The sequence below is a fragment of the Thermobia domestica genome, chromosome 11 (genome assembly GCF_964235325.1).
Source record: "Thermobia domestica chromosome 11, izTheDome1.hap1.1, whole genome shotgun sequence".
Taxonomy (NCBI): domain Eukaryota; kingdom Metazoa; phylum Arthropoda; class Insecta; order Zygentoma; family Lepismatidae; genus Thermobia; species Thermobia domestica.
The window spans coordinates 267632923-267650939 of NC_137464.1; the positions used below are offsets into that span (position 1 = coordinate 267632923).

The following is an 18017-nucleotide window of genomic DNA, read 5'->3' on the forward strand; positions in this document are numbered from 1 at the left end:
CAAGATTGCGTTTGGGACTACATCTGTCAAGATCGCAACAAGTATATCGAGTGATCTGCGGTGACATCGACTTATACCTCGTACGTACTACACAAACAAAACATGCTGTCTTCACTTGATGACTGGTATTACAGTGAAATCTTATTTATTTTCAATTCTATACAAGTATTATTACATTTTCTAAAGAAAATAATATTATATAAAGTCTACTACAAAAATCACAAACTCAAATTATTACAACCAAATATAATTCTGTTGACAATATCATTATAAATCACAGCATTGAAATATTACAACCAATGCCTCTTTATAAACAATATTCCAATCGAACTGAAAAATATATAATTGTCATTCATCTATTAATTGACAAATATTTTCAATGATTGTTTTGCTGTAATGGCTACATCTCTTTCTTATAAGATTACCTATTAAAAATATACACAAAATATTCACGAATATTTAAATGTATCAAACTCCCGAAGAACATCGAAAATAAACTGTTCAATTGCCATTGTATAGAAAACACATGTCTTAATGTTGGACAACAGAAGCAAGAGATTTAATAAGTTGCCAGTGTAACAAGGAAAGAATAATTTCGGAGAAAATTCCGTTCAATATAACACAAAAGGTGTCTCAAAAGTCCCCTGACATAGGGTAACTCTGTTATCATCAGAGTTACAACAATATGTAAGAGGGGAAACTATCTCCAAGTATGATGTTTTTAATCTAAAGTGAAGGAATTTTTTAAATCGGACGAGCCGTTTGGGCTGTACACTCTTTATGCGCCCAATGTTAAATGAAAATGCAACGTTGCAATTTACTGGGAGGTGGATAAATATTGTAAGAATATGATGAATGAGGGCATGGTTGAAATGGGAGCTGGTCATCTACATGCTAGCGTAAAAGCCAGTAACTTCATTCACTTATGTTGTGGGTCCAGGTAAACGGCAACGTTGCATTTTCGTTTAACATTGGGCGCATAAAGAGTGTACAGCTCAAACAACTCGTCCGATTAAAAATTTCCTTCACTTTAGTTTGAAAATATATTTGGAGACGGCTTCCCCTCTTACACTTTGTTGTAACCCTAATAATAACAATGTTACTCTAAGTCAGGGGACTTTTGAGACATCTTGTATATTCAATTGTTGTAAGCCACCTATTCCACAAAATTTCAACTGAATACCAGTATAATTAAGGCACGAAAAAGTCATTCCATGCGGACTAATAAATGAGTTGTTAATAAATGACATGTAAGAACCGTTGGCATCATCTCCGAATCAAAGAGTTATGAAGAGATTTTGTAAACAATCAAAGTTCTTCGAGTAACAATGGTTACATCTAGTGGAAAACGATTTACAAATGTTTCTTACATCACTACCTGTTAAAAGGGTTCACATTCATTTTATAGGGAATCCTCCGACGTTTAACCATAAAAATGATTGGTATATAGTTCACAATTTAGTTAGCATACAATATACGCAATCCACGCATGGCTTGTAAAACAGATTTACTCTGAAAGTATACCTTGCATGTCACACCGGTAACACTTTAAATTCTGCTTCCTTCTCCTATATGAGCACGTGATACACACACATCCACTGGCATAGAACATACTCTTTATTCTCTTAGCAAACACTTCCCATAGTCCTTTGTCTAACTCCATGCCCGCAGAAATATTTCCAGCGACATTTCATAAATTGCTTCCCGGACGTATCCACTTCTTTTTAAAAAAAACTTTATACATCAACAATTACATATGTACAGCCATGCTGAGAAAACAAATCACTTTATTCAAGGACAAGGTACAGTATTGTAAAACTGTAAACTACTACTCTAGAGCACTAAGAATCACAATAATGATAACCTAAGATACAGAATACTAAAATGAGCTTCAATGTAATAATCGATACGGATTCTTACAAATACATTTCCTAAAAGGATTTTACGAGACACACATACAACTAAATGCATTTTCTTTATTTGATGGAGTAAGGGATTTTTTAAAACAAGAAGAGAAAGTCATACACATTAATACAAGCAGCACTTACTTGCCAAATACATTCTCTGTCAATATTAGTAGTTATATTTTGTAAAATACGTAATAAAACGAAATAAAGATAATTGGAAGAAACGAGTTAAATGGTCAGCAACTTTCGTCCTCGACTGTACTTATCGAATAACTCAGTATACATTACTAGACAACTGAACGGAAAGACTGCGATATATTGATATGAATTCTTTATTTTTGAGACTACTGAAGTTATTAAACAAATGAAAACGTTTAACGAATTTCTGATTATTATTTTAAATACTATTTCCTGTGAAGTTTTCCTCATATTTTTCTGGATTAAAGTAATTTTTGAGGATTACAACACTAATGTTTCACTTGAAATGAAAACTCTGAATTCATTCTGAATTATTTTACATCACAAACTGTAATGTAATTTTAAATCGTGATAACCACAACACAGATTCATCTGCTGCTTAAAATATACTAATATTCTCAGAAAAAAAGGAAATACCTACAATATTTTTTTTTGTTTTGATTCGAATCGATACTTCACAGAAACTTCTGAATATATAAATTGAATATTATGCATCTGATATGATTATTGCACTTTGTTAACAAGTTACAAACATATTCCTCTCCTGTTCGTTTACCTAAATAATAAACAATTTAAAATTTCTCCAAAATTTGCTAGAAAAGTGATCGTAAGATGGGCAAAATAAGTAGCAAATGAAACCAGTACAAAACTGATCACTCAGCTGAAGACATTGAACTCCTCTCCGATTTTATATCTAACTCTGTTGCTGTGTTGTGAAACAAAGAGAGGATTTATGACGAGGCTGACGTCATCCAGGTGTTATCAAAGGTGAAACTTTACTGATGATATCAGAACAGATAAATCCGAGCGTTTGACCGGTGAGGATTGAAACCCCTCTCTTCTCTTGCTGAATGGTTATGCTACCTGCAACATTCATCAGTGTTCTGATTGTTGCTCGTTTCTCGAGCCTCATCTAAGCAGACTCTAGGAATGACTTTGTGAGCACAGTGCGCGTGCAGTTCGACGCCAGTTAACTGAAATCTTATTTGGCACAGAAAGGTCGAAGATGCTTTCAGAGCATGGTTATGAGCAAAGCGTAACACAACCTGAGAGAGAAAACGATGATTTCTTTGTTCCTTCAGCATTCGAGGTATATTTATGAGACTAGAATAGTTTTGCAATACGTTTACGATTTAAGGCAATACGTATTTAATGACAAGATAAAACCAGAACAAGGTCAGTCTCAAATTAATTTGTATGTCTGGTGCTCATTCTTTCCGTGAACGGAACTATGATTATACACTCCTTACACTGGCGAAGTCATTTGTAATTTAGCGGAAGCAACACAGAGAACAGAGTTCGATCCCTCGTTACCTCAGCAAGCGATGAGTTTTGTAACAAGAAATCCAGTTTTTCTCTTCTATGAACAGAAATTATTTTCCCTCATACGAAGCATACAAAAATGTAGTATTACTTTAGTGCCCATGTTTGAAGATTTTATGTTTTCAACAAACAATAATGTTTAAGAGCAACGGTTAAAGGCTTTACACATAAAGTTTACATTTTTCAAAATAATAAGTAAAGACATAAAATAACGTTAAAATTTTACATCATGATTACTTTTAGTGTTTACAAAAAACTACCATCAAAGATGTGTTCCTGACATTTCAAAGGTCTTTTAGATGAATCGCCCAAGAACGAAAAACTTCAACTATGTTTCCACTATACGCATCGAGAATACATACAAACTGAACTATCGTACTTCACTATATCCTATGCATGTGGATAAATCTAATGTCTTCCAATATTTTGGTTGATGATTTCAGCATGATGAGAAGTGACGATTTGCAGCCGAAATATTGAAGAAATTACATTTATTCACATATCAAGAATATAATGACAAAGGACTGTTTTCATAATAAACTTCCTGAAACAATGAAGAATTTAGACCATAGTACGTTTGTGAGGTAAACAAGTAAACTCTGAACTAGTTACAAGTGCTCCTGTATTAATACTTCAGTTTATTAATTTCGAAAACTTGAAATCTGCTGTCTTCAATGAAGCAATATTGAAAAACGGTTACTAGTTATCAGATCAGAAGTTCGCATTACTTTTCGGTAGCTCCTTAACCTCTCTTGAATACTGTTCCGTTAAAGCTAACGAAATTAATTCCACAATATTAACGACGTTTAATGCAAAGCAACTTAAACGCCCACTGCAAAAAACATGCAAAACGGAGATAAATAGGAAGAAAACTAAAGTCATGAAGTACACAAGAACAGAACAGGAAGGGGCAAACGTATGGCTAGATGGAGAGAAAATCCAAGACGTTAAGAGACGTTCCCCTATTTAGGAAGTCTAATAGCTTCGGACGGAAGAAGTGAAAAAGACGTAAGTTCCAGAATAGCGCAGGCTAAACAAACATTCAATCGGAAAAGAGGCCTGCTAACATCAAAAAATGTATCGTTGGATGTTCGAAAAAGATTTATTAAGACTCTAGTATGGAGCGTGGCGCTTTACGGATTAGAGACGTGGACACTGAGAAAAACTGGAAGCATTTGAAATGTGGTGTTGGCGCGTATCATGAACCTAAAGGAAATAGATGAAGACGTACTAAAGGAAGATAATGAAGGACGACAGATCATGAAGATAATAGGAAAAAGAAGAAACAACATGCTCGACCATCTTATTGGGCAATCCGATTAGATCAACGTCTTGATGGAGGGAAAGGCAGAAGGAAAACCAGGAAGAGGAAGACCAAGATAGAATATCTAAAGGCAGTTACGAAGAAGAGACCTTATGAAGGTATAAAACAGCTCTCCCAAGGGAGACAAAAGTTTTGAAATTTACATGTTGCCCATCAACCTATGATTGAGGTGAAAAAGAATGGAAACCATTTCGTCCAAAGATGAGACAAATACCAACTGATAAATCTTATTCCACTGAACAAAATATGTTGCTTTTGATACCATGAAGAACAAACTAATTACTCTGTAAATATAAAAATTAACGGTATTTATTGAGGTGAAACTGATTCTGGCATCTATCTTCATTATGGAACTCGCAAGATAACAGTACATAGTAAGGAAGCCGCGGTGGCTTTGTGGTAAAGCGCTCAACTCTGGTCCATGGAGTTCCTGGTTCAATCCCAGCTAGCGTCAAGTGGACTTTGTGATGGACTGAAAACTACGTGTGTGGGTTTAAACGAGGTTCTGCCGTTTTCTCCTGCTTTCTTCATTCTACTATTTCATTCAGTATTATCATCATCATAACCCCTCAGCCACGGGGGATAACTGTAAGAATTGAAACTAAGAAAAAAAAAGTACATAGTATGGTTAAAGAAATACTTTCGAAAATTGTCATTACGTACATTTTTTTTTCTGTTTAACTAAAATGTTGTCCGAAGATAAGACATGAATTAGTCGATAGATTATATCGAGCTGAACCAGATCATAAATTCTGATGCGTAGTTTTTGAGAAAATGGAACTTCTATGCAGCTAAAAAGTATATTGTTTGTTGCCAATAATAACTGAGTTTTTATTTTGCTGAAAGAAACTGTGATTTGTGTATGGACTGTGCATGTAGCAAATTAAACTGCTAACTACTGTATCACAGATTATGTCTACTGTGGTCTCTTTTTTTTCTTCCTAACGGTGACACACACTACTTGTAACCTAAACATAAATACAGGAGCATCTTTAACTATAAGAGTTTATAACGACGCGTGTAACAAATTTACTAAACAACTCTAATATCATTCTATTGTACTTGAAATTAAACTATGCAGTCCAGTACTCTCTTCATTTATACACAACTTCCCTTTATTTCCAGTCCCATACTCTTTCTTCTAACTTATAAACAGAAATAAATATTTTACAACGAAAGCGACAGATAACTGATGACCACTGCAAAATACGGTTCATGCGTATAGCATTCAACACACACACAACTTAATCTAATTGTTCAATACGACCACAATATCTACGTCTCCTCCAACAAGTATGACGGAAAACTTTAAATTCTTCAATTACTATACAAAATCATTTTTTTAAAAATATTTTCTCTCCTACGACAGAATATTGTAGACGAATACACGAGTTCTTCATTAGTAATATTCATTAAATGAATCTGATCATATATAGAAAATTAAGACAATTAAAATACTGTAACATCTTTTCTCAAATACAAATTACAATACATTGATACATCGATTTACATACTGTAATGATAAGTTTGTAAACTATTGCGATTTGCTGATATATATACACAGGGTGGTAGGAAACTCCACCGACAAACTTTGGGAGGTGATTCCTTATATGAAACGAAAGAAAAAAGTTCTTATAAACATAGGTCGAAAAACGTCTCATATCAGAGTTATGAACCGCAGGAAATTCGAAAATTCATGTTTCGAAACGCCCTGCCTTAGAAACTATAGAAACTATAACAAGCGGTTTAAGGAATTACACAAGAACTAGTATGCGAACTATCTAAATATCCATGTTTTACCATCCTCCGTTATGGCGAAACGAACGCGTTATTAGTACTTAAAGGAGTATCCCTATACCTCAATTTCCTTTTTACAGTTCGTTTCGCCGATAACGGAGAATGGTAAAACATGGATATTTAGATAGTTTCTTTGTAATTCCTTAAACCGCTTGGGATCAGTCCTGTAGTTTCTAAGGCAGAGCGTTTCGATACGTGAATTTTCGAATTTTCGGCGGTTCATAACTCTCAAATCAGACGTTTTTCGTGCCATGTTTATTAGAACTTTCTTCTTTCATTTCATATAAGGAATCACCTTCCAAAGTTTGTCGGTGGAGTTACCTACCACCCTGTATATATGCATCACTAAATTGCAATGTTTTACAACTTAGTATACGCTATATAACATTCAAAATAAACTATACGACTGTAACAGACTACTCTAACAAGACTAGAGTAAACTGATTCATTTTGTGCTGCTGTACGTAAGTTATGTGAAATATTACGGCAATGCCAGTCCACAATTTGTAATAGAGTGCAGAGGTTGCACATTGAAAATAAGTAATACCTATCTTATTAAAAATCTTTTGTTTCGAAAAAGAGATTATTTGACAATGTAGCTGTCTACTGTGTCAGTGAGTTGATTTCTAGGAACGGAGAAATTTGCAAATGGAATCGCAAAATTTAATACACTGAAAAAAAAAATCTACCACGTGTATGATAAACACCTATTTTTTTCGTCAGTCCATCGTAGTGGTTATCTGTTATACACTCTAAACGAATTTTTGTCAGGTTGTAGTAATTAGAATGTGCCCAAATTCATTAAATTTTCATAAAAGTTAAGATACATACTCTAATAAATGTTACTAATTTTACTAATTGGATTTGTCATATTGGTATTTTTAAAGTATTTTTTCCACTAGTTTCCTATACAATATAATTTATTCCTGAATAACCCCCCCCCCCCTTTCTTCATTCCTAGAACTTAGCTCGCTAATAGGCAACAACTAGATTGTCGAAAATTCGTAATAGAAAAAAATAATAAAAAATACTAGAATAGGATATCTAATTATGGAATCACAAAAATTATGGTTAGAAAATATACTAAGTCTTGTTTAGAGAATTCAACATTGTCTAAATTAGGCCGTGTCTCACTTTGATACTGGATTAAACCCTTGAGTTGCTGCTTTTTCCTTTACGCGGCCATATCCCTACGTTCAAAATACTCTTTAAGCCAACTCGATGCACGATCGAAAGCTCGCACTGTAAAAGTATTAACCCTTCCCACCTATTAATTGAAACAAGAGACGCCGATCTAGTCTCTTGAACTAACGTCGACGAACATCTCATTCTCTAGAAATAAAAGAAAATCGAGTTTGAAATGTTATGTCCATCGTATATTGAGACAAATGATCTAAGGTAAGTGATGATACGAGTATACTCCTTACTTACAGATATACTTCAATTAAATCCACATTTTATTTCTTGTAAAATTTCTTATATGCATTTACAGTATATTAACTGATATATAGATGAACAGTTGAGTTAAATGATAGAAAAATACTGAGAGGTACGCACAAATACATTAATAGCCCTCCCTCTATTTAATGTTCAATAGTTGGTCTGTATGGCACATTATAATAGATCAAAGTTACGCTAGATCGACTAAATTCAGTTTTTAAGACTTAGCAGATGGATTGTTGGGCTATAGTTCATATCATGATTCATGAGTTCATATGAATAATTATCTTACGAGCAATAAATTGAATCAAAAAGATTTTCCAGTAATAAATCATAGCAAAATATATATGAATAGGAACTTGAGTAATTGATATATATCCGGTACAGCCACAAGTCATTGCTGTCGATAAGTTTAGATTTTAGCAGTTATACCGCTTTACGGCACAAAATCTTGAAATGCAAATTAAAAATTCTGTAAAATCGTGTTTTCGCTTTACTTCTGAAAGAAAATACAGACATTATTTCGTAATTCGTGTTATATTCGTATAGAGATTATTCTTAAATACAAGCCATTTAAACATACGAGTTGTCTCATATGTTCCATGTCTTTTTGAAAGTGTTGTCAGCATATATATGTATCTAAAACTACAATTTCGTATAACTACACCAACAGAAGCGACATCTTTTGTTGATCGACGGAGACACTTGCTATGTCGAATTGGTCCATTTGTTATTGATAATGTAACGGTCTATACAGCTGAGGGATTGATATGTTAGATGTAATGATAGTTTGAGTCGTTTCAGCCACTTCTTCAAGCTCAAAAAAGAGACCCAAGAAAATTTGAAGCAGTAGAATTGTTAACTTTTATAGAAAAAGCTGAACACGAGACCGAAACCACGAGAATACAAAATGGAAACCCCTATCATTAACCTTCGAAGGGAACAGCATCTTGTACAACATAGAAACTGCTTTACCTCTGTCACTTGAAATACAAATTTCGTAACTTTATTAAATACTACAACTTTCATCAACGTTAAAAGTAAAATCTTTTAGAAAACACGAACTTCTTGAATATTACACGATACCTTTACAAAGAAACAGATTTTCCCGTTGTAATTCCACTACGCTCCGGTCCATAATTCTCAAACAGAGAAGTAATTTTAATAGAGAAACCTTAACATGCCAAACGGCTCGTATGAAGCAAAATATTATTTGATGACATTAGCAGTAGATTGGTTTTAATACATTCAATTTGAGTTGTACAACAAATATTTTTAACTTACGGAAGAAAAAGTTCTGAGTTAATCGAATCATCACCCCAGTAGAGAATAACGTTTACCTTCCCTTTAACAAGTTGGGAGTAATAATAATAATAATAACTGATATCAATATAAAAACCTTAATATATAATTCCCATTTCCCTTGGAACACATTTATTCTAACGGGAACTCACTGCACATAAAGAATCTATTTACTCAGTCTTCTAACGAAAATGGAGAAACTTAATCTACTAATGAAGGCAACAAAGTAGACGGTAACTTAATAGCCAAACCCTGAATCTTCTGAGCACAGCAAGCAGTCCTGTAAAGGCAAACAACAAATGATAATGCATTTCTTTGGGATCTCATCTTTTTTTACATTCGTTTAAGTACATTCCCATCACTTGTTTATCACTTTAATCTTCGAGAGTGACATTCTTAAACAGATAGGACATCGACTCCTTGTTGTGGATGCGGCGGATAGCCTCCGACAGAAGGATGCTGATGTCAACTGTCTTGATCTTGTGGCACTGCATCTTCTGCAGTTCATGAGGAATAGTGTTGGTCACAACCACCTGAAAAACCCAAAACTTATATTACACTACGTAACACACACTAAAATATACATCTACATCTTACTAATTAATTGTAGCGCAGGAATTTAATTGCCACTGGAACAAATCTACTTCGCTGGGTATTATCCTGTACCTGCAACGTTTGCTTTATATTATCTTTCTGCTTGATTCCAGTTTCTTTACACCATACGTAAAAGTGTGAGTTAATATAAAATATCACATCCGCAGATTAGATAATAGATATGTACAGGGTGTCCTTAAAGTCCCCCTGACAGTGTAACTCTGTTATTATCAGAGTTACAATAAAACGTAAGAGGGGAAACCGTCTCCAAATAGGATGTTTTCAATCTAAAGTGAAGGAGATTTTTAAATCACAAAAGCCGTTTGGGCTGTACACTCTTTATGCGCTCAATCGTAAATGAAAATGCAACGTTGCAATTTTCCTGGACCCACAATGTAAGTGAATGAAGTTACTGTTTGACATTGGGGGCTGGCCATCGACATGGCAGCGTAAAAGACAGTAACTTCATTCACATATGTTGTGGGTCTAGGTAAACGGCAATGTTGCATTTTCATTTCACACTGGGCGCATAAAGAGTGTACAGCCCAAACAGCTCATCCACTTCAAAAAATTCCATCACTTTAGATTGAAAACATAATATCTGGAGACAGTTTCCCCTCTTACGTTTTGTTTTAACTGATAATAACACAGTTATTCTGTCAGGGGACTTTTGGGACACCCTGTATACGGCTATAAGAAGGCAATGTTTCATGTAAGTTTTGATAACTTAGTGGTTTTCAGAATACGATTTGTTAATGGTACCTTTCGAAAGGCATGTTCTATGGCCTTGTAAGTGTATCAGCTTTTATTTATTTTTTTATTTATTTTTCCCCTAGAACTTTCCTTGTTTTCGATCCTCCTTCCAGTAACTCTTGATATGTACTTGTAAATTTTGTCTGAATGAGTTCTTTTCTTCAACAGACTTTGAACTAAAATCACTAACGTTTACGAAGCGAACTAACGAACTCTTTAGAAGGGTGCAAGTTCTTTCTGCAGAGCATAAACTAGTGGCATCTCTTTCTGAAATAGCTTTACAAACTTCTCAGATGGTAATGACGCCTGTGTTAGTAAACGCCACTGGCAGAGAGTTCTCAAAAAATAATCTCTTACATACTGCAGTATCCATTTACATCGATTGTTTCGTTCTAATTTTTGTTATTGTTCGAGAAGCTCTGAGATAAAATATTTTTTTTATTGCTGGCGACTGAGTTATAGCCAGTGTTGGCACTTTTAGGGGAGGGTTTCACATAGAAAAGGCAAAGATGCTAAAAGAAGACGAGGAAAAAAGAATACAGGTACTATTCCTCCTTAACTGTGGTTGAAAAGAGCTTAATATAAACTATGTACTTTTTTTTTTTTTTCGTTTTCTAAAGATATCAAATGTAAGCACTTTCTATTTGGATATAACATGTCTTTGTAGATGTTATATAGAACCTTCTTTCCACATCCAGAGAGACCAACAGAGCCAACTTAGCGTTCAACCCAAACAATAACTCTAAAGATGTTGGAAAATTCGACAACCATCGGATTCTTTTTCAAGCAGTTCTTTGGTAAGACCATTTACCTGTTCCTTAACGCAAATTGATAGCATATCATTTTTTTTTTCCTTCCCTAAATGTAGTTGCTGCAAGTTTCCAATAGCAGCTGTCTCATATTCGTAGCCACAGATCTGTTTGCAATCACGAATCTTCTCTGGCTGAGAAAGTTGGTGCGTTTTGGAAATGGCAACTGCGTCGTCTGGATCCAGAGAACGCACAAACTGTTTGGTCTTGTCAAATTCTCACAAACTCAATTCAAGATGACCAGGAAATTTGGAACCAAATTTTAAATAGTAGTAGTAGAAAGAGACGAAAGGAAAAGACAGGGAACTGAGATCAGATTAATCCCAGCTGCTGAAAAGGTTTTAAGTAAAGTTAGGACTAGAGCGAAAATCAGTCCACCAAAAGTACCGGAAGTGTTAAATGTTTGGATTAGAGATAATTTTCCAGCATCTTTTAGCACCCTTTGTCATTCCTTTTCTTTCCTTACGGTCAACCACAGTGTTTCAATAAAAATAAAGCGTAAACACCATTACAATATTACTTGCATATATTTATTTCAGATTGAAAAGTGAAAATAATTCTATGACTTGAATCTCTACAAATTACTAAAGAACGTGCCACATGAAATATCTTCTGATTCTTTTATCGTGTTCAAAATACTTAATTCCGCTGCTATTTTTAATTAAAATTAAACAAATGGAGCATTACACAAAATAGTCAAACCGGCAGCATTTCACATAGTACTTGGCTTTCTACTTATGTAAAGGTAAGTTTACTGTGAAATTTATATTCCTAGGTTGTAACTTGTTAGGTATTTGAGTAGAAGCTTCGAAAAATATACTCTCGCAGACCAAATATCCTTCGAAGTGATATCTCGCAAGGCCGAAGACAAGATCACAAGTACGACCAAGAGCAACTTCATCTTTCTCTTCGATTGACCTAAATACTAAAGTAGCACAATAGAGGAACAAGGAAGACGGAATGAAGTACCAACACATAGAACTGATAATTTGCAGCTTTCCACTTTGATTTTATTCATTTCCTTCATTCATTCGTAAATCTGTGCAAGTTTGAAAGGTAGTTTATATATATATGTAATTACATTTATATGTATGTATATATATGTATATGGAATTACAAAAGTATACACTGTTTTGCTTTGCTATGATTACTTTGTTATGCTTGTAATATTAAAAGAAAAAAAAGTCACTTTAAATGAAAGTGTAGCTGCATTATTTTATAAATTCCATTCAAAGTATGAATCATTGTTTCTAAACTGGACTAATACTAACACTGTACAGAGAGAACAAGAGACGAAGATGTTTTAATACGGATAAGAGAAAAGAAAAAATGAAATAAAATCTTTGAGTTTTACGTCCCACGGTTATGCCGGTTAGGCTAAAGGAGACGGTGATTATGAGAAATGAATGAAATGGTGGAATGAAGAAAGTGGGAGGAAACGGGAGAACCCCGAGAAAACCTACATGAGCACGGTGTTTGTGCACCACAAAGTCCACACGGCGCGAGCTGGCATCAAACCAGGGACCCCAAGCACCGGAGGTGAACGCTCTACCACAGAGCAACCGGATAGGAGAGAAGAGGACACTTCTAGCCAGCATCCTTCGTAATTGGATTGGACACATCTTGCGAAGAAATTGTCTTGCTCAAACCGTTATAGAAGGAAAGCGAGGAATAGGAAGAAGAAGAACACAACTGATTGATGATTTGAAAAACAGAAGAAAATATTGAGACTTAAAAGAGGAAGCTGAAGATCGAAAAACATGGAAGAAACATTTCTGGACCTAAATCTGAAATTAAAACCGATTAGTCCCAGGAACTGCCGAAAGGCAGAATACTTAATAATATGTCACAACTCGACAAATTTATTTAGAAGAAAAATAATATACATGGAATTTTTTACAAATTATCTACATTATATTTCTAATGTACGATACTAATACAATAAAATTTTATAATTACGTAAGAGGCAAATTGTATTTAACATGCAGTCTAAACATTATGATAATATTGAAAGTAATGTGTAGATTGATTAATATAGGCTGTTGGAAACGAATTTAACACTTCCACGTTATACATAAGAACTCTATAGACACCTTCGTAATTAGCCATCTCAGTGCAAAGTAATTGTTCAACGAAATGGAATGATACAAATTTGGCCGGGCCAAGGTCTACTTTTCTAGAAATTTAATCACAACTGGTTCAGTTGTTTTGATCTGATCAAGTAATACGACGTTACTTTTCATTTTATTTATATTCATTTTCAATACTTTCAAATCTCTTGTGATCAACTGATGAAATAAAAGACACTATGACCTCAAATACAAGACATTATGAGAACCTCAGGAGTGTTGTTTTTGCATCGTTCCAATCTAGAACTGGAACTCAAAAGTTAGCACTCCACATGTCATCATCGGTTTTCATTTACATTTGAACAAATAAAAACTGCAATTATTGTTGTATATATTAAGATGCATTCATACTCTGTAGCAACAGCATTGAGACTGAAACAGTTCTTAGATTGAGTTTTTTTTTTTTTTTTTTTTTTTTTTTTTTTTTTTTTTTTTTTAAAGAAATAAAAAGAACCTAACCCTAATATGAAAGGTGAAATTAAGGTATTCACATTATGCAGTTTGCTTGAAGTTTCATATCTTTTTCTACCAAGAAAACTACACGAGATGCGTGAGCCAACAATCTGACGTACGATCCAAACCACACATACTCGAACCGGGAAACGAATGCAGGTCCCCTGCACAAAAGAAGATTGCTTGATTGATTGGAATTTAGCACCCAATTATGAAATGTGGACTCACAGTTTAAAGTAGAATCCGAACAGGGGCGTCATTTCAGACTTCGCTTGACAGAGGCACGAGCACCACCGACATAAGACTTTCACGTTTTGTACTAGTATATTAGTAGACAATTTATTAAAGTATATGTATTTCTCAAACTCTTGGGGGAGGCAATTGCCCCCTCCTGGCCCCCCTAAATGACGCCCCTGAATCCGAACCGCCGTAACAAATTTAAGGCTGTTTCACCGCAAGTCGAACTCGGAATCCAGTGTACCAAAGTCGTGCGCTAGCAACTCGACAAACGGGAAGGATTGCACGAAAAAAGAAAATGTTAGGAAGCTCCTCAAATTATTCAAGGAGTTCAAGAATGCAACCTTACTAAAAGTGTTAACGAAACTATATTAATAGAAAAACATGTTTAAAAAAGGCGGTGACCTCAATCTCTTATGATGAGAATATGACAGATGATTCAAACTCCTACACACTTTCTTTACTCAGTCCACTGCCAATTCATCATTTCCCTTAATTCATAGAACAGGGTATCCACTAAAATTCCAAAATGAAATTTCGTGACTTTTTTGTGACCTTTTCTTTACCAAACCATACAATTTCGTAACATTCTCAAGAGCGAATTTGGGTGCGAATCAGGTTGAATTTTCATGCATGCGATAGAAGCGTGCTTTGCCTATGATTTGGTAGCATCTGAAGCCGACCATAGACATTTTTGGTGGTGAATTTTGATGTTTTTTTAGAAAAAAAATTCCAGTCTGTACGTATATTTGTACAGATAAAAAAAATCATGACCTAAAAGCTAAATTTCGTGACTTTTTCTTAACTTTCAGGACCATTTTCTGATTTCATAACAGATAGACACCTTGTAGAAAGAAAGCCTTTGGAGTATCGAATTGTAGTTTCCTGTTTATTAACAGTTTCAATGTTATTTTGTTAATGTCGCGCTGCATTACTTTTAAATTGCACTTTATTGTAGTATACCAAAATTAAACCCCCGAATTATTGTAATACGTAAATATTTAAATTTAGTAATTCGAACAATCATGTAAATATTTCAAGGCTAACTTGAATATAAAGGCTCTGTCTGAATTTTAGTAATTCGAACAATCATGTAAATATTTCAAGGCTAACTTGAATATAAAGGCTCTGTCTGAATTGAATTGATTACATCAGAGTTGTTCTCACAATTTAATTTCGATTATTGAGACAAGTTGGAAATTTATTTCATTATAGCAAACACACACGTAAAACTTTCCGGTATAGAGATATGAAAGATATGCGGAAGATATTCGGACATTTCATATAAAAGAAATTCAATCTGGATTCAATCATTTATTAAGATTTTAGATAGATCGGAAACCGACAACTAGGAATTCATTCTCGGTTGACGCTCTACTATTTCGTAACCTTAAAAAATAACGATATATTTAAACTTCGAGTGTTTTTTTTTTTCTCTGCTTTGATTCGATTAATTTTTGCTTATCTCTTAACGCGACAGTGTCCTTAATGAAGGACGGTAGATTCTAACAAGCTCCTCCTCACCACATTACCTCGTCTCCACGAATGCGGTATAACATATGAAAAAATGAAATTTTTAAGTTTTACGTCCCATGGTTAGGCTAAAGGATACGGTGATGATGAGATGAGTGAAATGGTGGAATGAAGAAAGTGGGAGGAAACGGGAGAATCGCGAGAAAACCCACGAGCACGGTGTTTGTCTATCACAAAGTCTACACTGCGCGAGCTGGGATCGAATCAAGAACCCCAAGCACCGGAGGTGAACGTTCTACCACTGAGCCACCGCGCCTCCCTCTGGTTTATTTGAATACACCTACCTCATCAATCGGAGAATCCTCTATTAACCTAGGGGCGTCTGAAGACAAGAGACCATGCGTAGCCAATACGTAGATCTTGTAAGCGCCTCTTTCCTTCAGGACTTCAGCCGCTGCTACAAAAGACTGCACGTCATCCACCATATCATCCTGGAAACAAACAAACAAATTTTTATGTTGTACTGGTTAAATGAAGTGTACAGTGAATATAATTGATGAATTCTTTCTATGTAAAGAATAACTAATGAACTAATTTTGAATAAAGGACTGTATGGTTTGTTTCAGGATTACAAGATATATTAACAATGAAGAAACACTATAAGGACAATGAAGTCGCCACCAAGGCTATATAGGACGTGGATCTACAGTTTGATGCACGATGTTTTATGTACTATGTCACAGTACTTATTTTCATGTGTAAGAATGGAAGGGAGTACACGTAGCAGTGGTTCACTGGCACATTTCACCACAGTCCAACGACTTAATATTGTGCAAGAAAAGTAATTTTGTAAGGGCATTATTTGTTTTTTTACGATCCTCTTCAACTGTCGGCGGTCTCTGTCAGTCAACAGACGAGGTCGGCCTGTAAGCTTTTGTGCAGTACGTGTCCCTTCACATTTCCACTTCACTATTACATCAGACACAGTGGACCTAGGGATGTTTAGGAGTGTGAAAATCTCGAATTGTACAGACTTCTGACACAAGTGGCATCAAATCACCTGACCATGTTCGAAGTCCGTGAGTTCTGCGGAGCGCCCCATTCTCCTTTCTCACGATGTCTAATGACTATTGAGGTCATTGATAATGAGTACCTGGCAGTAGGTGGCAGCACAATGCACCTAATATGAAAAAGTATGTTTTGTGGGGTGTAGGGATACTTTTGACCACATAGTGTACGTAATGTCTTCACATGGTCATTTGTTATCGGACGAGAATTCCTTGAACATTAAAAATAAAGAACAGAATATTAAGAAAGTTAATAGTTTGGTGTAAAAATTTCCTGTTGCAATTAATGGAAATATGAAGTACTTTTATGTGCCATTACCCAGAATTTATATATGAGTAATTAGTAAATGTTACTCGTTGGTGATCGATCTAGTGTCTTCAAACGATTGTAGTTCGAATCTCTGAGATAGCTGTTAAATTTTTTCTTATTTTGCAGACTTCATTATCCAAATTTCTTTCTTTTCCGTTTCTACTGTGGAAATAAATTTCAGGCTATTTGTATTTGCTGACATGATTCTGTTTTCTCGTGAAAATTTGATTGATGTTTTGATTTACAACGTACCATTACGTTCTCAAAGTATAAGTTCTGTATTGCTATGGTAATTTAGTCACATGACTGATTTCCTACTTAGTAACTGTTGTTTTTACTTAGAGACATTGGAAACTTACAGTGTGTCATTTTACTGCCAATGTAAATTCACTATGTAGTAGTAAAATTTGAAAAATAAATAAATATAATAATAATAATAATAATAATAATAATAATAATAATAATAATAATATAATAATAAAATCTTTAAGTTTTACATCTTGCGGTTATGCCGGCTAGACTAAAGAAGACGGTGATGATGAGAAATGAATGAAATGGTGGAATGAAGAAAGTGGGAGGAAACGGGAGAAAACCCACGCGCATGGTGTTTGTCCACCATAAAGCTCACTTGGCGCGAGTTGGGATCGAATCACGAACCCCATGCACCTCAGGTGAACGTTCTACCACTGAGCTCCGCGGCCCCAACATTAGAATTTGAGTTTCTCATTATAGCATCGTGCTCGCCATTGCACTCTATATATGGTCAGGCTTTGTGTAGGTCGGTCATTTGTCAGGGAATACGCGTTTTGTTAATTTTTTTCCTTTTTGCTTTGCAGTTATCACCTAAGCAAAAACCCTGTTGCAAAATTTCTGATTTCACATCCATACTGAAAGGCATAAA

At 34.8% G+C, this 18017-nt stretch overlaps 1 protein-coding gene across 1 annotated transcript in view; it reads right to left on the minus strand.

Annotated features, from left to right (window-relative positions):
* Positions 1–1730: 1730 nt before the first annotated feature.
* LOC145665069 (phosphoribosyl pyrophosphate synthase-associated protein 2) overlaps positions 1731–18017 on the minus strand; it is a 45468-nt gene continuing 29181 nt past the window's right edge. The window contains exons 6-7 of the mRNA XM_081732329.1: positions 16084–16230; positions 1731–9824 (exon numbers count right to left, since the gene is read on the minus strand). Coding sequence (XP_081588455.1) covers positions 9666–9824; positions 16084–16230 — 306 coding nt within the window. The 3' untranslated portion in view covers positions 1731–9665. The remainder of the gene's footprint in view (positions 9825–16083; positions 16231–18017) is intronic.